This window comes from Dipodomys spectabilis, unplaced genomic scaffold, assembly GCF_019054845.1.
Source record: "Dipodomys spectabilis isolate Male_0828 unplaced genomic scaffold, ASM1905484v1 ptg000174l, whole genome shotgun sequence".
NCBI classification, from domain to species: Eukaryota; Metazoa; Chordata; class Mammalia; order Rodentia; family Heteromyidae; genus Dipodomys; species Dipodomys spectabilis.
The window spans coordinates 4,970,678-4,989,769 of NW_024870851.1; the positions used below are offsets into that span (position 1 = coordinate 4,970,678).

The window sequence follows — 19,092 nt, forward strand, 5'->3', positions numbered from 1 at the left end:
TCATATTTTTCTAATTTGGGGAGGAGAAGGGAAAAAACAAAATGCTTAAATAGGGACACAGGTTGACTCATTGTATCAATGAGATGAACAAGACAGTATGTTGAAAATGAACTTTACTTCAGGTGTACCAGGGGGAGGTGGGGGAGGGGGAAGTTAGGGAGAGAAGGGATGGTAGGGGAAAAACAAAGGAGGGTGTAACTGCTCGATAGGAAATGGACTCATTACCTTGCTCATGTAACTGTAACCCCTCTGTACAGTATCTTTACAATAAAAAAAAATAAAAAAGAAAAAGAAAAAAAACTCAGTTTCTCACTGGCTGCCAGCGGCTCATGCCTGTAATCCTAACTACTTATGTGGCTGAGAATGGCAGTTTTTGAGCCAGCCTGAACAAGAAAGTCCAAGATACATCTCTAATTACCAAAAAGCTGGAAGCAGAGCTATGGCTCAAGAAGTAGAGTAGTAGCCTTGAGCAATAAAGCTCAGGGACAGCATCCAGGCCCTAAATTTAAGCCCTATGATAAGCACAAAAGAAAAAAAAATCAGTCCAGAAAAAGGGATATCTGACCGAAGGAAAATTTAAGGTTATCTGTGTTTCTGTTGGGTCTTACCCATCTTACCCATTCAAAATCATTGTTGAAAGATTAAAAGTTCAAATTTTCCCCACTCAGAAAGTACAAAGGCTACAGACAGGAACCACCATTTTGAATTTTTAAGTCCTAGTTCCTTCATGAGGAGCAGGAAATACTTCTTATCTAATCCTTCATATTTTAACCTTGTTAGACTAAAATAAATCCTTGCTTAAAAAACAAACAAAAAAGCCAAAAAACAGTGTCTGGGGCTGGATATGAGGGAGGCTCAATTTATAAAGTTCTTGCCTAGTAAGCGCAAAGCCCTGGCTGTTCAAACACCAGCACTGCAAAACTAAATAAAATGAAACAGAATTCAGTTCTGGGCCTTGTTCTGAACACTGAAATGACTAATTAAAAATCAATGCAGCAAAAAAAAGTTCATTTCAAGGTAAAATTCAACATATTCTGGCTGTTCAAACACCAGCACTGCAAAACTAAATAAAATGAAACAGAATTCAGTTCTGGGCCTTGTTCTGAACACTGAAATGACTAATTAAAAATCAATGCAGCAAAAAAAAGTTCATTTCAAGGTAAAATTCAACATATTAATTCAAGCAAAGCTACTAGGTGTGAGGCCTTGGACCTGGTTCCTAAAGACTTACTCAACACTCATTGACTCTTCTACCTACAAGAAGTTTTACGTATTCTGCTCTTCTTCATTATTATTACATTACTACATTATTACCACATTACTACATTATTAAAACCTCATCTCACCTTTTCTTTCAATTTGACTCAGTAATATATTTCCACTACTAGTAGATGAGGAAAAGGTCTAACTAATATAGCTATTTTTGTCACCTTAAAAAATTAAGGCAGGTGATGCTCAACACCACCATGGCAAATGCCATGTACATATGGTTTTGCTGACCGAGATGCTACAATGATCCTCTTAGAAATTCCAGTGAACACCCTCATGCATACATAAGCTACTTAACTCTAAAAGTAAAACAATTGACATCTTTCTGAACTAAAACATAAACAAGAAAATATTACATAATTGCAACACTCAATACCTCATTCATGACCATATCTGCTCCAATGATGTAATCACTGTGAGGTCGAAGACCTGCCAATGCTGCGGGAGAATTTGATTCCACTTCCTAGGAAGACACAACATACACCTCAAATTTAATACGTGTAAATTTAATGTATGTATAATAACTGCCATGGATTTTTTCTTTTTTAATTGGTCGTAGAGCCTGAGCTCTGGACCTGGGCACTGTCCCTCAGCTCTTCAGCTCAAGGCTAGTGCTCTGCCACTTAAGCCACAGTGCCACTTCCGGCTTTTTTCTTTTTGCTTATGTGGTGCTGAGGAATTGAACCTAGGGCCTCATGCATGCAAGTCAAGCACTCTACCACTGAGCCACCTTCCCAGCCCAGTTTTTTGGATTTTTTTTTTTGGTCAGTCATGGGCCTGGGCACTGTCCCTAAGCTCTTATGCTCAAGGCTAGCACTCTACCACTTGAGCCCAGAAGCCACTTCTGGTTGTCTGGTGGATAACTGGAGATAAGAGTCTCCTTGATCTTCTTGTCTGAGCTGGCTTTGAACCATGATCCTCAGATTTCAACCTTCTGAGTAGCTAGCATTACAGGTATGAGCCACTAGCACCCGGCACTGCCACAGTTCCTAATTACAATAATTGAAATCTCCTCCATATTTCTGTCTTATTAGAGATAATGTTACATAAAAGAAACTAGGGAGCCAGGTGTCAGTGGCTCACATCTGTAATCCTAGCCACTCATGAGGCTAAGTTCTGAGATCATGGTGTGAAGCCAGCCCAGGCAGAAAAGTCCATGGGACTCTTTTTCTTTTTATTGTTGGTTGTGGGGCTTGAACTCTGGGCCTGGGAGCTGTCCCTCAGTTTTTCAGCTCAAAGCTAGTACTCTACCACTTCAGCCACAGTGCCATCTGCAGCTTTTTCTGTGTATGTGGTGCTGAGGAATTGAACCCAGGGCCTCATGCATGTGAGGCAAGCATTCTACCACTGAGTCACCTTCCCAGCCCTCCATGGGACTCTTGTCTCCAATTAACCACCACAAAACTGGAAGTGGAGCGGTGGCCCAAAGTAGCGAACACTAGTCTTGAGCAAGTAAACTCAGGGACAGCGCCCAGGCCCTGAGTTCAAGCCCCACAAAGGACCAAAAGAAGAGAGAGAGAGAGAGAGAGAGAGAGAGAGAGAGAGAGAGAGAGAGAGAAACTAGGGTAGGGAAGAGATATATTTAAAACTTCTAAGCATATAAGTTATAAAGTATCGGGCTGGGAATGTGGCTCAATGATAAGAGTGCTTGCCTAGCATGGATGAAACCTTGGGTTCAATTCCTTATACACAGATAAAGCCAGAAGTGGTGTTATGGTTCAAGTAGTAGAGCACTAGCCTTGAACAAAAGCAGCTCATGGACAGTGCCTACGCCCTGAGTTCAAGCCCCAGGAATGGCCAAAAAAAATTAAAAAATTACAAAGTATCTAATATTTAAACTATTTCTGTAGCTTTAACATATGTACCTTTCTCTAACAAAACAAAAACAAAAAAAAAACAGAAAAAGAGTTCTGAAAGTAAGGGGTGTAATGACATGCCTATTATCTGAGACACGAGGATCTCTAAATCAAGGCCAGATGGGCTATACAGTGGGACCCTATCTCAAAATCCAAAGGAAATTTAGGCTTCTTTTTAGCTTCTCTTCTTCAGGTTTCTTAAAAATTTATGCTGATTTTCAGAAACTAAAACTGGCCCAATAATACTGTGTATCTGCCCATAGCGCAGGCCTATCCCAGCATCACACCTTTCTACGGCTTTTCATACGGCAAGTAACAGTTAATGTCAATACCTACCAGCACGTGCCAAACGTTTTCATTTGCCCCATCAAAACTGCAGAAACGAATGCTCACTCCCAGCAAGCCCTGGCCGCCCCACAAGTTGCTGGGTGTGACTGAAGTCTCCCGCAGCTCTAGAGTTTTGCTGCTATAGATGAGCATTTTTACAGGCTTTTCAACATTTGCTTTCAATAAATCCTTCAGAGTGTCATTATCTTTATTCTGTGGATAGACAGAAATCATATTACATTACTTAATAAATAAATCATATTTTATTGCTTAATAAATAAAACTTTAATGCTAACTATGCTTAGAGTAAGCATCCTATAATATTCTGAGTAATACTGATAATCTACATAATAAAACATTCATCAGGCAAAGGTTTCATCAACATTCAAATATGTCTCCATGTAAAAAAAAAGTCAGAAATTAAGATAACTATGTTTGCAGCAACTTAAAAGCTGACTATGGAACTAGAAAACTTGTGTAACCCAGCATTAAGAGTGGTAAAGAAACTTCAGTGATTAAAAACAATATATCATAAGAAGTCACAGTATTTAAAAAAGGTGAAATGGCATTAATTCCAAAATCAAAATATATTCTACTTCTAAATATATCTTTTATTTTTTTATTAGGAGCTAGAAGGGAAATGGAAATAGAATTTAAATATATTTCATTACATAAAAAAATAAAGGCCACTGTGTCAGAAATGCTGTTACATAATGAAAAAAAAGCTTTAAAACTGCTATATAAAAAAGACAAACCTATTCAGTCACTACTGTCATACAAAATTTCCTCTAGAAAACTGGGTACTGCTGGCTTAAGTTGGTGGCTCACACCTTGTAACCTTGGCTACTGAGAAGGCTGAGATCTGAGCGCTGTGGTTCAAAGCAAGCCTGTCGAGGAAAGTCCATGAGACTCTTCTCACCACCAAAAAGCTAGAAGTAAGAGCTATAGCTCATGGATAGACTACTAGCCTTGAGCAAATAAAGGTCAGGGACAATACTCAGGCCCTGAGTTCAAGCCCCCAGACCGGCACAAAAACATCAAAACAAAAAATAAAAATAAACCAATCCAGTCACTACTGTCATAAAAAATTTCCTTTAGAAAGCTGGGCACCAGTAGCTCATGCCAGTAATTCCAGTCGTCAGGAGGGTGAGATCTGAGGCTCATAGTATGAAGCCTGCTTGGGCAGGAAAGTCAATGAGACTTGTTAAACACTTAACAGTGGAAAAGTAGAGCTTTGGCTCAAGTGGTAGAGCATTAGTTTTGAGCAAAAAAGCTCAGGGACAGCACCCAGGCTCTAAATCAAGTTCTAGTTCCAGCATGTGCGCACATGCAAACATGCTTGTGCGCACACACACACTCACACACACACACACACACACACAATTTCCTATTACTCCTTTCTATAAGATTTTATTATGAGTAAACTGAAAAAATTCTAAAATGACACTTGATTGGACCCATTTGTCAATAATTTATAACAGTCTCACTTTTTTAAAAGGCAATCTTTTTCACTTTTTGTTTCTGATTATAAAAATATTTAACATACAAAATAAAAGTCTTCAGTGACTCTACTTCTCTAAGATAATCATTGTAGTGTGAGTACTAGTATAGATCTTACATTTTAATGTCTAGTAATACATGGTTATTTCTAAAAACTGACATCATATTCTACATAATATTTGTGATGAATACACACCCCCAGATAATTTTAAAAATTCCATTTTCAAAAAATTATAAAGTTTTATAGACAAAAGCTGTACTTACTAATCTTGAACCATTAATAGAAACAATAAAGTCAAAGAAGGGCTCCAGTCCAGCTCTATGTCCTGGGGAATTTTCTTGTACCTGTTAAAATAAAACAGCAAAAATGAAAAATGCAGTTGAAGTAGGTTAATTTCATTACTAGTGAAATACATAGAAACATTCGAGGCCTCTCCTTTTCCTCCAGTCTCTCCCAGATCCCTAAATTCTGCCATTCTTTATGTTCCTTTTTCTGTGGGGCTTTCCCTCCATGGCTCACCACCTTCTCCTTTAGGGGGCGGGGGGAGGGGCACTCCTCCCAACATTAAGCAGAAAGAAGGCAAACAGTTAATAATTACTAGGCACTGATGGCGCATGCCTATAATCCTAGCTACTCAGGAAGCTAAGAGTTGAGGATATGGGGATAAAGCCAACCTGGGCAGATAAATCTTATCTTGAATTACCAGCAAAAATCCTGAAGCGGATGGAGGTGGAGCAGGCACCCCCCCCTTAAGTGAAAGAGTTGAGTAGAAGCCTGGCCCAGTATCTATACTCCCCCCCACAAAGATTTGCAGTGGTTATCAGTAGGCTATGCAAATAATAGCACACATCTATCCATAAAGCTAGAGTTATTTACACAGTTACTAATTATTGTTGGACTAGCTCATTCCCATAACAATTTTCCCTAATGCCAGTATCTGGATTGCCAATTAATTTCAAGGTTTTACAATTACACCACTTTTACATTAATGTTACTTTTTATCCATTTTTCAAGCCAAATCACATAATCAGGAACAAAAACTAGGTATACTTTTGTCACAGTACATACTTGTCCATTAGAAAGATGGTTTGACACCTACACTATTGTTTGATCTTGTCTTTATGTATGTTTGTCTGAAATTTTTGAGACTAAATCCTTTTTATAAGTAAATTAAACATCAAAGGGATTTTTTTTTTGTTGGTCATGGGGCCTGAACTCTGGGCCTTGGTACTGTCCTTTAGCTCTTCAGCTCAAGGCTGAAGCGTGCGGTATTACCACTAAAGCCACAGCGCCACTTCCAGCTTTTTTCTTTTTGCTTATGTGGTGCTGAGGAATTGAACCCAGGGCCTCAGGCATGCGAGGCAAGCACTCTAACACCGCGTCACCTCCCCAAGCCCGCAAAAGGATTATTTATGTAGGAGTTCGGGTTCTCACCTGACTCACGCCCCATTCCTTTTTAGTCGCACCGCCCCCCCCCCCCCCCCCCCAGATAGTCTCTTGTTTTGCCTGGACCAGCAGACTTCGATCTCCCTACCACCTCCTCTCAAGTAGCTAGGATTACAAGCATGAGGCACCACTGCCTTCTTTTAGAGCCCACTTTAACTTTGCACTTGGGCTGGTTTAACCACAATTCTCCTGTCTTTGCCCCCAAGTAGCTAGATTTCAGGCATGTACCACTGTGCCTCGCTAGGATTCATTATTTAAAGTTTCAGTTCAGTAAAAATAGCCAGTACAATTGTTGAGATTCTTTACACCCAGTTTACTTAAATGGAAGTTAGTTCGTATAAATGTACTACCCAGTAAAATGTCTAGAACCCCAAATATCAGACAGTTTCTTGGGCCCAATGTTAAGTCTGAAAGGTAAGTGATAGCTGGCAGGAGCTATTATTAGAAAAGTAAAGTCAAGTCATAGCTAGCTGGGAGAAAGTCACACCTATTAGGTGTGAAATGCCTGGCCCATAAGCAGTACTCAAGTTAAGCAATTAGATGTGAAGTGCCTCCATGTGAAAGAAGACAGATTCTTAGGAGCCCCTTACAGTATAGTCTCTCAATTACCTAAATATCAATACTTCTAAATGACTATAATGACCATCACATTTTACCAAGAAAAAAAAAAACCTATAGTTTATGGACTGATTTTGGATTTGTCCCTTGATACTGCTAAAAGTTTACCTCTTAATGAAAAAGCCTAACACCAGTACTTCTGTAAGGTCATCATCATCTCAGGGAGTTGAACCCACACTCTCCAGGACGAAGTTTAAAGTATTTGTTTGAAATGGAAACTTTCCAATATTACTGGAAGTATTCTTCCTGTCACTCAAAAGAATTCAATAGCTGTTTGTATTCTAAAATAAATAAACTAAATAATCCTTTCCCTGACTCTATTTTTCCATTTCATTTGCTACATCGATTTCCTTTGTTTCTAATGGACCTTGAAATTAATTTCTTCCCTAAATGTATTTATATCATTAGTAACCCAGCACAATTTTGGCAAGATAGTGCCTTAATTACTGCTAGGAAACCAGCAGAGGGAGCCCTGGAAAAAACGCTATCTTTGACTCCAATACCCTTAAAGGAAATTCCTTGTATTTCACAGTATGGAACGACCCACTACACAGCAACTAAACATCACACAGGTAAGTTTCTTTTGCAATACTATCCACTGGCAAGATCTCTCAGGCTCCTAGTGTCACCAGCATCGATTACTACTTCAGTATTTTCTGTCCCTTATAAGATCTCTTGATCTCTACCTTCTGCTGACTTCAAGATATCTTAATTAAAAAGTCTACATGCACTTAGTTTCACAGACCATTTAACATTTATTACTGGGCCAAATACCATAGCAATTTAAGATGAACAGGTTAACTTTAAAATTTTACAAACATTTAAGATTATCTATATAAGTGTACTATGAAAGTCTTAATAGAGCTTTAGAGCACACTGACTTCGTTTAAAGCCATGGTTTTGCCCTCTTAGCTGTCTGAGCTTAGGAAAGTTTATTTACCTCTTTGGACTCAATTCTCTTTTTCAAGTATGGGATTAATGGCACCTATTCAATGTGATAAAATGTCTGAAATAACTGCTAAATCTTTAGGCTATGACAGAAGCCCACAAATCCTAAGTTGTTCTTCCAAACTCCAATCACCACTTAGGGGTAAATCCTTATAACCAGCCACTATTTCCATAGTTATTTCCCCAATAATGTATTAAATCTCTCTAACCCTTTACAAAATAAAGATAAATATACTAGTAAAGAGTTAGATGGGAAGGGGAGACAAATAATATGTTTTCACTTAAAACATTACTTAAAATATGTTTTTACTTAAAAATCAGTTTCAGATGGACAGCAAATCCAAATGTCAAAAGGATTACAGGCTTATACCTGTAATCCTAGCTATTTAGGAGGCTGAGATCTGCAGATTATGGTTCAAGCCAGTCCAGGCAGGAAATTCCATGACTCTTTTCTCCAATTAACTACCAAAAAGCTGGAAATGGAGCTGCGGCTCAAGTGGTTCAGTACTAGCCTTGAGCACAAAAGTTCAAGGGCATTGCCCAGGCCCTGAGTTTCAAGCCCAAGGCTGGCACTTAAAAAAAAAAAAAGACCTTCAAGAATGCAAAGACTTCCTAAAATGGTCAAAAAAAGCAGTAATTATCCATTTAAAAATCACGGAACTACTGCACTATACTAAGAATTTGCACTTCAAAAGGGAATGAGCAATTAAGACAGTGAAAAGATACAATACATATCCAACAGGGTATCAGAAACAAGTCTTGAATGATTATAGATGGGGTGCAGTAAAAGCCACACAAGATGCTACTTTTTGGGGCTGGGAAGGTGGTTCAGTGGTAGAGCGCTTGCCTTGCATGCTTGAGGCCCTGGGTTCGATTCCTCAGCACCACATAAGAAAAAAAAGCTGAAGTGGAGCTGTGGCTCAAGTGGCAGAGCGTTAGCCTTGAGCTGAAGAGCTGAGGAACAGCGCCCAAGCCCAGAGTTCAGGCCCCAAGACCGGACCAAAAAAAAAAAAAAAGATGCTACTTTTCATCCACTAGAACATCAAAAATAAAAATGACAACAGCAAGTGTTGGCAGTGTTCCAGTGGAGAAACTGGAACTCATACACTACTGAGTCCTGAATCATTAAAATTTGACTAGATTTAGCCTTTTCCCTCTTATAAACCTCATTGTTACTTTACTTACCCCTGTGACCCAACGCTTGACTATATAACTTAAGGGAAGAAGGATTTATTTTTATGATGGTGGTATGAGTCCATCATAGCAGGCAGGAGCTTTGCTAGAACAGTTCATGTCATAGAATAGTACTCACTACCTACCAATAATGTAAACATACTATGAGCCCATGAAAGAATAAATCTGTTCATTAGGTCAGAGACCCCATAATCTATACCTAGACATCCTCATAGATACTCCAAGAAATATTCTTTTCTCATCTCATAGATGTTTCCCAGTCTAACCAAAATAAACCATCACAAGCTGGGTGCCAGTGGCCCTTACCTGTAATCTTATAACTACTGAGAAGGTTGAGATCTAAGGATTACGATTTGAAGCCAGCGCAGGCAGAAAGTCCATGAGATTCTTATCTTCAATTAACCCCTTCCCCACCCCAAAAAAGCTGGAAATGGAGCTGTTGCTCAAGTGGGAGAGCACTAGTCTTGAGCAAATAAACCCAGGAAGGGTACTCAGGCCTTCAGTTCAAGCTCCAGTACTAATACCAATACCAAAAACAAAAACACCCCCAAAGATTAACCATTACAGAATCCATCTCTTTTTCAGAATTGACCTCAAATAATAGTACTGTATATTACATTTGGCCATTTTCCATCAAACTTTTTCTCTCTTTTAATCTTCAACTGGAAAAGGAGGGATTACAGAAAGAAAATTCTGTGTTATTTTCTGAACACAGGAGGCAAAGTAGAATTTTGCTATATCATAGGTTCTTTCTTGTAAGATATAAAGTCCTTTGAATGACATCTATCCCACTATCTCTCAATACATTATCACCATCCACACATTTGCAAGACCTTTAAAAACAGTAGAGATGCTAAAAACAAGAGTAAACAAACTCAACACAAAAACTCTCATGTTGCCAGGCACCAGAGCTGCACACCTATGATCCTAACTACTCAGGAGGCTGAGATCTGATGATTATAGTTTGAAGCCAGCCTGGGCAAGAAAATCTGTGAAACTCCAATTAACCATCAAAAAGGCAGATGAAGCTATGGTTCAAGTGGTAGAGCGCTAGCCTTGAGCAAAGAAGCTCAGGAATAGCACCCAGGCCCTGAGTTGAAGCCCTAGGACTACACAAAACCAAAAATCAGAAAAAAACCTCTCGTGCTATAAGATGCGTGTAATTAGGTAATTAAAATGATGGGGAAAGATCTGGAAATACGGTGCAATATAATCACAGACTACAGCTGGAAGTTGGTAGTTACCACCTATAATCCTAGCTACTCAGAAGGCTGAGATCTGAGTATCTTGGTTCAAAACCAGCCTGGGGGCAGACAAATTCCAGAGATTCTTTTTTTTTTTTTTTTTTTTTGGTCCAGTCGTGGGGCCTGGACTCTGGCCTGGGCGCTGTCCCTCAGCTCTTCAGCTCAAGACTAGCACTCTACCACTTGAGCCACAGCGCCACTTCTGGCTGTCCCTCAGCTCTTCAGCTCAAGACTAGCACTCTACCACTTGAGCCACAGCGCCACTTCTGGCTTTTTTTTGTTTATGTGGTGCTGAGGAATCGAACCGAGAGCCTCATGCATGCAAGGCAAGCGCTCTACCACTGAGCCACCTTCCCAGCCCCCAGAGATTCTTATCTCTAACTACCAAAAAGCCAGAAGTGGAGCTGTGGCTCAAATGGTAGTGTGTCAGCCTCGAACAAAAGAACTAAATGACAGCACCTAGGCCCTGAGCTCAAGCCCCAGTACCAGCACAAAACAAACAAAACAAGAGAGGTCCTTCAAAATTAACTGGCACCACAAATGTATGTGTGCTCCAAAGACTAGAGTTAATGGGTCAAATCCGATCCAAACTTATATTTCACAGTTATAATAGCTATTATACCACTGATTCTCAGGAGTGAGAAATGTTAGCAATAAAGGTGTCACCTAACATTTAATTGCATCTGTATTATATTCCTAATTCTACACTAAGTACTTTACATGTAATATACAGGATAATCAATTATCTGTAAGATAATGAATACCATGGCTTTAATAGGTCTACAGTATTATTTTAATGAAGAGACTTAACAGCAGTTTTAGAGTCACAAATGGGCAACAAAGTGATGGAGCAGGGACTAGAATCCAGCTCCCAAGTGTGATCTCAGTGGTCTATTATAAGTCTCTCAGTGTGTTCATGTCACGAGATGACATGGTTCTTTACGTCTGAAAACTTTCTTGAATGATCTCATTGGTGCTAGGAAAAACACAAGGGAGATGGGAAAAGAGGGAAGGGAGAGGGAGAGAGAGAGGCAGAGAGAATATAAAAGTCTGGCACCATCTTTTACATGTTGCAATAAACTGAAAAGAGTGTGACTTAAAAAAAAAACAACAAGTCCTCACACTTGATAATCATACCTCCCTAAGCAATTTAGCCAGATTTCCAAAGCACATTCCAAACTTTCACAAATATTTTCCAGTTCAGACTGTTAATAATTTATTTAAAAATTCAATCAGAATAATTTGATCCTTGTCATGGACTATTAAAGTCAGCAAAATAAATGTGTTAATTGTTATTCAATCCTTATGAGAATTTCAGAGTGAACTATCAGGAGCCCTGTTACATGTCTGGCCCAGAAGCAGTAAAATAGTACTGAGCATCCGTGCCTCACTCCAACCAAGGTCTCTGTGAGCGTCCTGAGGATGAAAACTACCAAGGCCTGTGAACAGAAAGCTCATGTTTAATGATACCGTTCTTAAACGTGTTCCGTAAAAGGCTCATCTATTCAATATTACATGGCCTTAATAAATGGATTTTCACTCTTGAAAATAATTTTAAAGAATGTGTATGAGTTAAAGGACTTCTTCTTAGCCTTTTAACAGAGAACAATTTTGGGTATAGGGCAGAATCTTCAGGCAGCGTTGGTTATAAAGCTTTTTTAGAAAACATCAAATAACCCAACTGTTTTACACACACACACACACACACTTTGCAGAATGGATATAAAGGAAGATATGTTGAAAAATTTTACAAGTTGAAAAAGTTTGGGAAATTATGCATAAAAGAAAGAGGAAAAAATTATGACTGTTGGGCTGGGAAGGTGGCTCAGTGGTAGAGCACTCGCCTTGCATGCTTGAGGCCCTGGGTTCGATTCCTCAGCACCACATAAGCAGAAAAAAAAAAGCTGGAAGTGGCGCTGTGGCTCAAGTGGTAGAGTGCTAGCCTTGAGCTGAAGAGCTGAGGGACAGCACCCAGGCCCAGAGTTCAGGCCCCATGACCGGACCCCCCCCCCCAAAAAAAAAAAAAATAGAAATTGTGACTGTTGATACTCACATGCAACCCAGCAAGTAAGTGGTAGGGGCAGGAGAGTCTTCACTTCAAGGTCTGCTTGGGCTACACAGTAAGACCCTGTCTCAAAAACCAAGTGCTGGAGATGCAGAATATTGTAGAATGCTGGGTTCATTTGCCAAAGCAAAGCAAAACAAAACAACTCCCCCCACCCTCCCCAAGCCACCCAAAACAGAGCTATCCAATAGTAGGAAATCATTTTTTTCAGGTAAGTATTAAATTGAAACTCTACTGCAGCAGGATTTCATGTACTATTAAAAAGAACAGTTCTATTTGATGGTAAAAATGATTTCGATAGAAATAATTCCACTTGTAGCCCCTGTTCCTCTGACTAGAGCTAGTGCTGCCCAGGCTTGTGGCAAATGGCTCAGGGAATGAAGACCTGTTATTACACCTCATGACTCCTCCTCCAAAACATCCATCATTTCAAAATCTTTCCTGGAGTTATAGAGAACAGCAAGCACAATAGTTCCCGTGGCCCCACACCGCGTGAATACTGGCTCTCTAATACCTTCAGATGTCTCCTATTTCAGGGTGTTCAACATAGAAAAGAATTTGAATATTTTAATTGGGAAATAAAAGGTTCTATTATAGGCAAAGGTGTGATTCTGAACACTGCCTTTTTTGGCTTACTTGACAGCAAGTGACAAAATGAAGCAAGAAATCTGTTTTCAACACGCTTCAACTTAGAATGCACTTACAGGAGCTTCTAGACAAAATGAAAAGCCCTAACACTTTACCCATCTCACATCAGAGGACTTGAATAAAAGTGGCGCTACAGAGAACATGGATTCTGACCCTCCGTACAAGGGAAGCTGAAGTAATATCTTTAAAAGGCTTCTTGTAACTCATTATTTAGCAGCCCAGGCTGGCCTCAAACTCCAATCCTCCTGCCTGAGTGCTGGGATTATACAGGATGTTTGAAGCACAACTGCACTGAATGCACAGTTTACCAATCAGTTATTAAGCCTTGATTCACTTAACAATAAATAAAGTAGCTGTTGGATATTTAGGTCGGAAAGAAAACAAACTTGTGTGTTGCGTGCATGTGTGCGCGTGTACACATGTACACACGCACTAGGGCTTGAATTCAGAGCCTTACCCTCTTGTTTGGCTTCCCCCCGCCCTCAAGACTAGTGCTTTACCACTTGAACCATCTCTACTTTTGGCATTTTGCTGGTTAATGCTGGTTAATTAGAGATAAACTTATCTTGAATTTATCTGTCTGAGTTGGCTTCAAACTGGGATCCTCAAATCTCAGCCCTGAGTCACCAGGATTACAAATGTGAATCACTAGCACAATTTAACTTTTGGCCATACTTTTGATACACAGGTAAGGGGCAAAAATTATTTCAACAGTATTAACTTCTAAACAGTGGAGTTACAGGCAATTTAGAATCTTTGTTGTACTTTAGGAACTTATCAAAATGTTCTTTAATGAACAGATAAGTCAGAAAATGTAGCATTTTACTAAAACAAAGATCAATATTTACATAGATAAACCTTAAAATTCAGTAATTTGGGGAAGTGTGTGTGTGTGTATTTCTTCCTCCCCCCCCAGAGATAATGTCTTGCTATGGAGCTCAGGATGATCTCAAACTTGAGATCCACCTGCCTTATTTCCCAAGTGCTAGAATTACAGGTGTGTACCACCACACTCAGTGGTGAATGTGTATCTTGAGTGAAAATAAAAAGTAAAATTTAAGATTGTTAGTACTATTCGCATAAAGGTAAAAAAACTAGAAAAATAAAGATTCAATCCTATGAGATGCCACTTAGCCACACTATGATACCACATACCATTATGGAGCTAACCAAAAGCACAGGCAGATTCTATGTGCTGATCTGAAATACCACCAAGTTAACTCACCAAATAAGACTGAGGTGTGTGGTGGTATGTACTACAGGCTTCCAAAAATTACAAAAAGAAATACAACAATGGAGAAACTGAAGTGCTAGATGGGCCTAAAACACATTTGAAAGGCCACATAAGAAACATTCTACTAGCTCTGGGTCATGACCACGTGGAGATATGCAATAACATGTAACACACATAATATGTAAAGAAGAAGGCACTCAAAGTCATTTCTGGATCCATCTCAAAGTTATCCTCTGAAAATTTTTAGAGCTGAACCTAACACTCTATTATGAGGATTCGTGAAATAACAATGAAACAGCAGTGGATATGAGTGTCACTGAAGAAATTGGTATTTCAAAATTCACATAATTTTTAAAAACTACTAATAAGGAAAAGGCAATGTAATTGGTTTAGAACTCAAAGTAAGTTTAGAATTAAGCAAGCATGCATGGTCTGAACTCAAGATTCTCCTGACATATTTCAGTGGAACAGACCTTTGTACATTTATGCAATAACAAATAAAAGGAAGACATTTTTACACATTGAGATTTACCATAGGGGGCTGGGAAGGTGGCTCAGTGGTAGAGCGCTTGCCTTCCATGCTCGAGGCCCTGGGCTCGATTCCTTAGCACCACATAAGCAAAAAGAAAAAAGCCGGAAGTGGTGCTGTGGCTCAAGTGGTAGAGCGCTAGCCTTGAGCTGAAGAGCTGAGGGACAGCGCCCAGGCCCAGAGTTCAGGCCCCACGACCGGACCCCCTCCCTCCCCAAAAAACGATTTAGCATAGTATTTTCCCCTTGAAAACAAAGGTAAGGAAACTGATTATGAAGTTAAGGCAGGTTTGGGAATATGGCTAAGTGGAAGGGATTTTTAAGCATACCTAGGGCCTCCAAGGAAAAAAGGCAGAAGAGGTTAAGAACTCACAATCTCCTAAGCTAGATGCTCATTAAAGCTCCCTTCAGAACCTGGCGCAGATTACTAATTAAGGTTGTTCCTAAAATTTCTTTTTGTTTGTTATTTCGACCAGAGTCTCACTAGTAGCCCAGGATAGCCTAGAACATGAAATTCTCCTGTTCCAGAGTCCAAGTGGTGAAATTACAGACATGTACCACTACACCCAGCTTTGTCCCTAATGTTTCTAAGAATCAATTTACAGATGAATAACACACCTGCACTACTGTGTGTAAACACTGATTTACTAAGATGCACCTTATTAAAGAAGAGACTCCAAGCTACGCTTCAGTGGCTTGTGCCTGTAATCCCCCATACTCAGGAGGCTGAGATCTAAGGAACCATGATTCAGAGCCAGCTAGTCAGGGAAGTCCATGAGACTCTTATCTCCAATTAACCACTAAAAAGTTCAGAAGTGGAGCTATGGCTCAAGCGGCAGGTGTGTCAGCCTTAGGCAAAAAAAGCTCAAGGATAGTGCCTAGGTCCTGATTTCAAGCCCCACCACTGGAACAAATGAATGAAAGGGGGGGGGGGGGGGAAGAGGGAGAACATGGAGTCTTGTTGATGTGTTAAGGCTATCCTTTTTTAAAAAATTGTTTTTTTTTTTTTTGGTCAGTCATGGGCCTCGAACTCAGGGCCTGGGCACTGTCCCTGAGTTTTTTTGCTCAAGGCTAGCGCTTACCACTTTGAACCACAACGCCACTTTAGGTTTTCTGGTGGTTAATTGGAGATAAGAGTCTCACAGACATTCCCCCACTAAGAACCTCGATCCTGGGCTGGGAAGGTGGCTCAGTGGTAGAGCGCTTGCCTCGCATGCCTGAGGCCCTGGGTTCGATTCCTCAGCATCACATAAGCAAAAAGAAAAAAGCCGGAAGTGGCCCTGTGGCTCAAGTGGTAGAGTGCTAGCCTTGAGCTGAAGAGCTGAGGGATAGCGCCCAGGCCCAGAGTTCAGGCCCCACGACAGGACCCCCACCCCCCCCAAAAAAAAACCTCGATCCTCAGTTCTCTACAGGCATGAGCCACCAGTGCCCAGCTTTATAGGGCTATCTTAAGAAACACTCAGATTTTTTTCTACTCATTAACACTAATGTCTTATTGAGTGTATATATTATAAAAGAATCACAAGTCTCCAAGGATTCAAGACCAGAACCAGTCATTTGAAAATTAGCTGTTACCCGAGTGTGGTGGCTCATGCCTGTAATCCTAGCTACCGGGAAGGCTAAAATCTGAGGATTGCTGTTCAAAGCCAGCCAGGGCAGGAAAGACTGTAAGACTCTAATCTCCAATAAACCACTTAGAAAACCGGAAGTAGCAGCTGTGGCTTAAGTGGTAGAGAGCTGGCCTTGAGGCAAAGAGCTCAGGGACAGTGCCCAGGCCCAGAATTCAAGTCCCATGACCCACAAAAGAAAGGAAGGGAGAGACAGGAAGGAAGGAAGAGAGGGAAGGAGGGAGGGAGAAAAGGAAGGAAGGAAGGAAAATTAGCTGTTAAATGGATAATGTATCCCATAAGAGACAACTCAAAATCTGACCATGTAATAGAGAGCATATCATTTTAACTGCCAGGGATTTCAACTTCCTTGCTAGGATCTCGCCATTTTCTCCTATATCCCTTTATCAGTGGAACTCTTGGGAGTTTGGTTAGGTGAAAAGACTAGGTAAGTATTATTATGGCTTATTTATGGACTTTTTGGGGGGGGGGGAGGGGAATCATTCCTACCAAGAGTGTGGATTCAAGAGGGATCTTTAGTGGAATCAGACAGATGACCAATCGTCGCCCTACTACCCAACTACTTGGGTCATTTGAGAAAGTTAGCTCATCTAAAACAGGAGACCTGGGGCCAAAAATGAAGGTAACACCAGGAAGTGTGCTGTCCCAGGGCAGATGCTCCTGCCTGGGAGGAACGAATAGCTGCTAGTGACACTCTCTTTTGTCTTCACATGGCCCTGCAGACCGGGGCAGGCTGGCCATCACTGTACCACTCACACAGGTGTCAGCGCACACAACCACCGACACTGCTCTGGAAATCTCCGGGTTCCCGGTGGGAGGGACAAAGGGTGCGCTTTCCCCACCCCAGGCTGTGCACGGTGGGGCGGGGGGGGGGGGGGGGGGCTCCCTACCACCTGATATCGGAGCACGCTTCCTCTTTATCTGCCCCGGCTAGGTTAACACGCCACTCCCTCTAACCTCTTCCAACTACTGGGCATCTAAACCTTACATCTCCACCCCACCTTCGGCCGTCTCGGAAAGAACAGATCGAGTCTCTGAAAGAAGAACCGACCGCAAGTTTCTTCTGCAGGAAATGTGGAGAGAGGAGGGCTGGAGGGGTCGGGAGCGAGGCGGGAGAGGGAAAGTGTTGTTCCCCCTCCCACCCCACCCCCCCGACCCCCCAAAAAAGAATCCAGTAAACCCAAGCCCGTCCCGGCCTCGCCGGGCTCTTCCGGACCCCGGGGCGCTGCCGAGGGGAGGCAGCCCCTGCCGTCCACCCCCGTCCGGCCGGGGCGCAGGCCGGCTTTCCCGGGGCACCCCCCAGCCCGCCTCACCCCCGCTCTGGACGCGGCGCCCCCCCCAGCCCGTCTCGAGTGTGGGCGCGGAGGAGGCGGGGGCGGACAGGAGCCGAGGCTCCCGGACCGGTGCTGCCTGGCCGCGGCCCCCGAGCTCGGGCGGGTCGCGAGCGGCCGGCCGGACCGGCCGGGCCCGGGCAGCGCGCCGCGGGAGGACCGGGCCCGGCTGGGCCTCCGCCTCCCCGCGGCCGGCCCCCGCCTCCGGCCCCCGCGGTGGCCGGGTCACCGGCCGAGCCCTCACCCGCAGGACGTGGTAGCCCTCCGTGCCGCCGCCCGGGATCTCGACGCTCTGCGAGGAGCCCATGGCGGCGGGCGATCGCTGCGGCCGAGCCGGGCTCCGCGCTGCTCCCCGCCCCGCGCGCCGTCCGCTCCGCTCCTCCGCGTAGCAGTACTTGGGACGTGGCACTCGCAGCCGCCCGAGCGCCGGGCCGCACAGCCCGCCGGGAGATCGTCGCCGGGGCAGCCGGCTCCGCGGCGACGCCGCCGACAGCGCCCCCTGTCGCGAGCCCCCGGGAGGGGCGGGAGCGCGCGCGCGCGCTCGGGCGGGAGGGGCGGGGCGAGGCGCAGCCGCGCTCGCGAGAAGCAGAAATGGAAGCCACGCCCTCCACGACGCCTTGCTACGGGACCCTAGGTGGGACAAGAACCATCCTGGGCGTGTTCTCTTACGCCGATGAAAGAACGTTAGTTTGCTTGCAGCTCCCCCTAGTGGCCAGAGGCAGGGCAAGAGCTGCTGCTCAAAGAAAAGGCGCAAAAGGCAAGGCACGGGGCTCCCTGGTCTAGACTGATACAACTGAGACTAATATGGATGAAGTGGCCCTCTGTGGCCCAGTTTTATAAAGGGAAACGTTACCTGCATAGAGCAAAGATTGGTGAAGCATCCATTGAGTTCTTTAACTCCTATGAGAACAAGTTAAAAGGATTGTTCACGATTGAGGATACACAGATTTCCTTGGCCGTTCCATCCAATCCCACTCGTTTCAAGGTTGAGTCACACCTGTCCTACTCCGTTGCTACTTGGGCCCTTTGTGTCCAAGTCCTCTCTCTAAAATTCCTAGTTATTGACCATCACTGCTGGTGTCAGAGGTGGCTGTCTTGGCTTTTGACGTTTCGCAACAGTAAACAACACGTGGCTCATAAAGTAGCGTAGGCCAAAATATTTTACCTCGATTCCAACTTTTATCTCGATTCCATCTTTAGATCCTCCAGTTTAGAGCACATAAGAGGAACCAGTCATCGACATTTCAAGGAACTA

At 42.7% G+C, this 19,092-nt stretch overlaps 1 protein-coding gene across 1 annotated transcript in view; it reads right to left on the reverse strand.

Moving 5' to 3' along the window:
• Gorasp2 (golgi reassembly stacking protein 2) overlaps positions 1 to 18,283 on the reverse strand; it is a 31,547-nt gene extending 13,264 nt beyond the window's left edge. Inside the window, exons 1-4 of the mRNA XM_042694157.1 lie at positions 18,082 to 18,283; positions 5,217 to 5,297; positions 3,462 to 3,665; positions 1,646 to 1,732 (exon numbers count right to left, since the gene is read on the reverse strand). Of these exons, the coding sequence (XP_042550091.1) occupies positions 1,646 to 1,732; positions 3,462 to 3,665; positions 5,217 to 5,297; positions 18,082 to 18,144 (435 nt within the window). The 5' untranslated portion in view covers positions 18,145 to 18,283. The remainder of the gene's footprint in view (positions 1 to 1,645; positions 1,733 to 3,461; positions 3,666 to 5,216; positions 5,298 to 18,081) is intronic.
• Between the last annotated feature and the right edge of the window lie 809 nt (positions 18,284 to 19,092).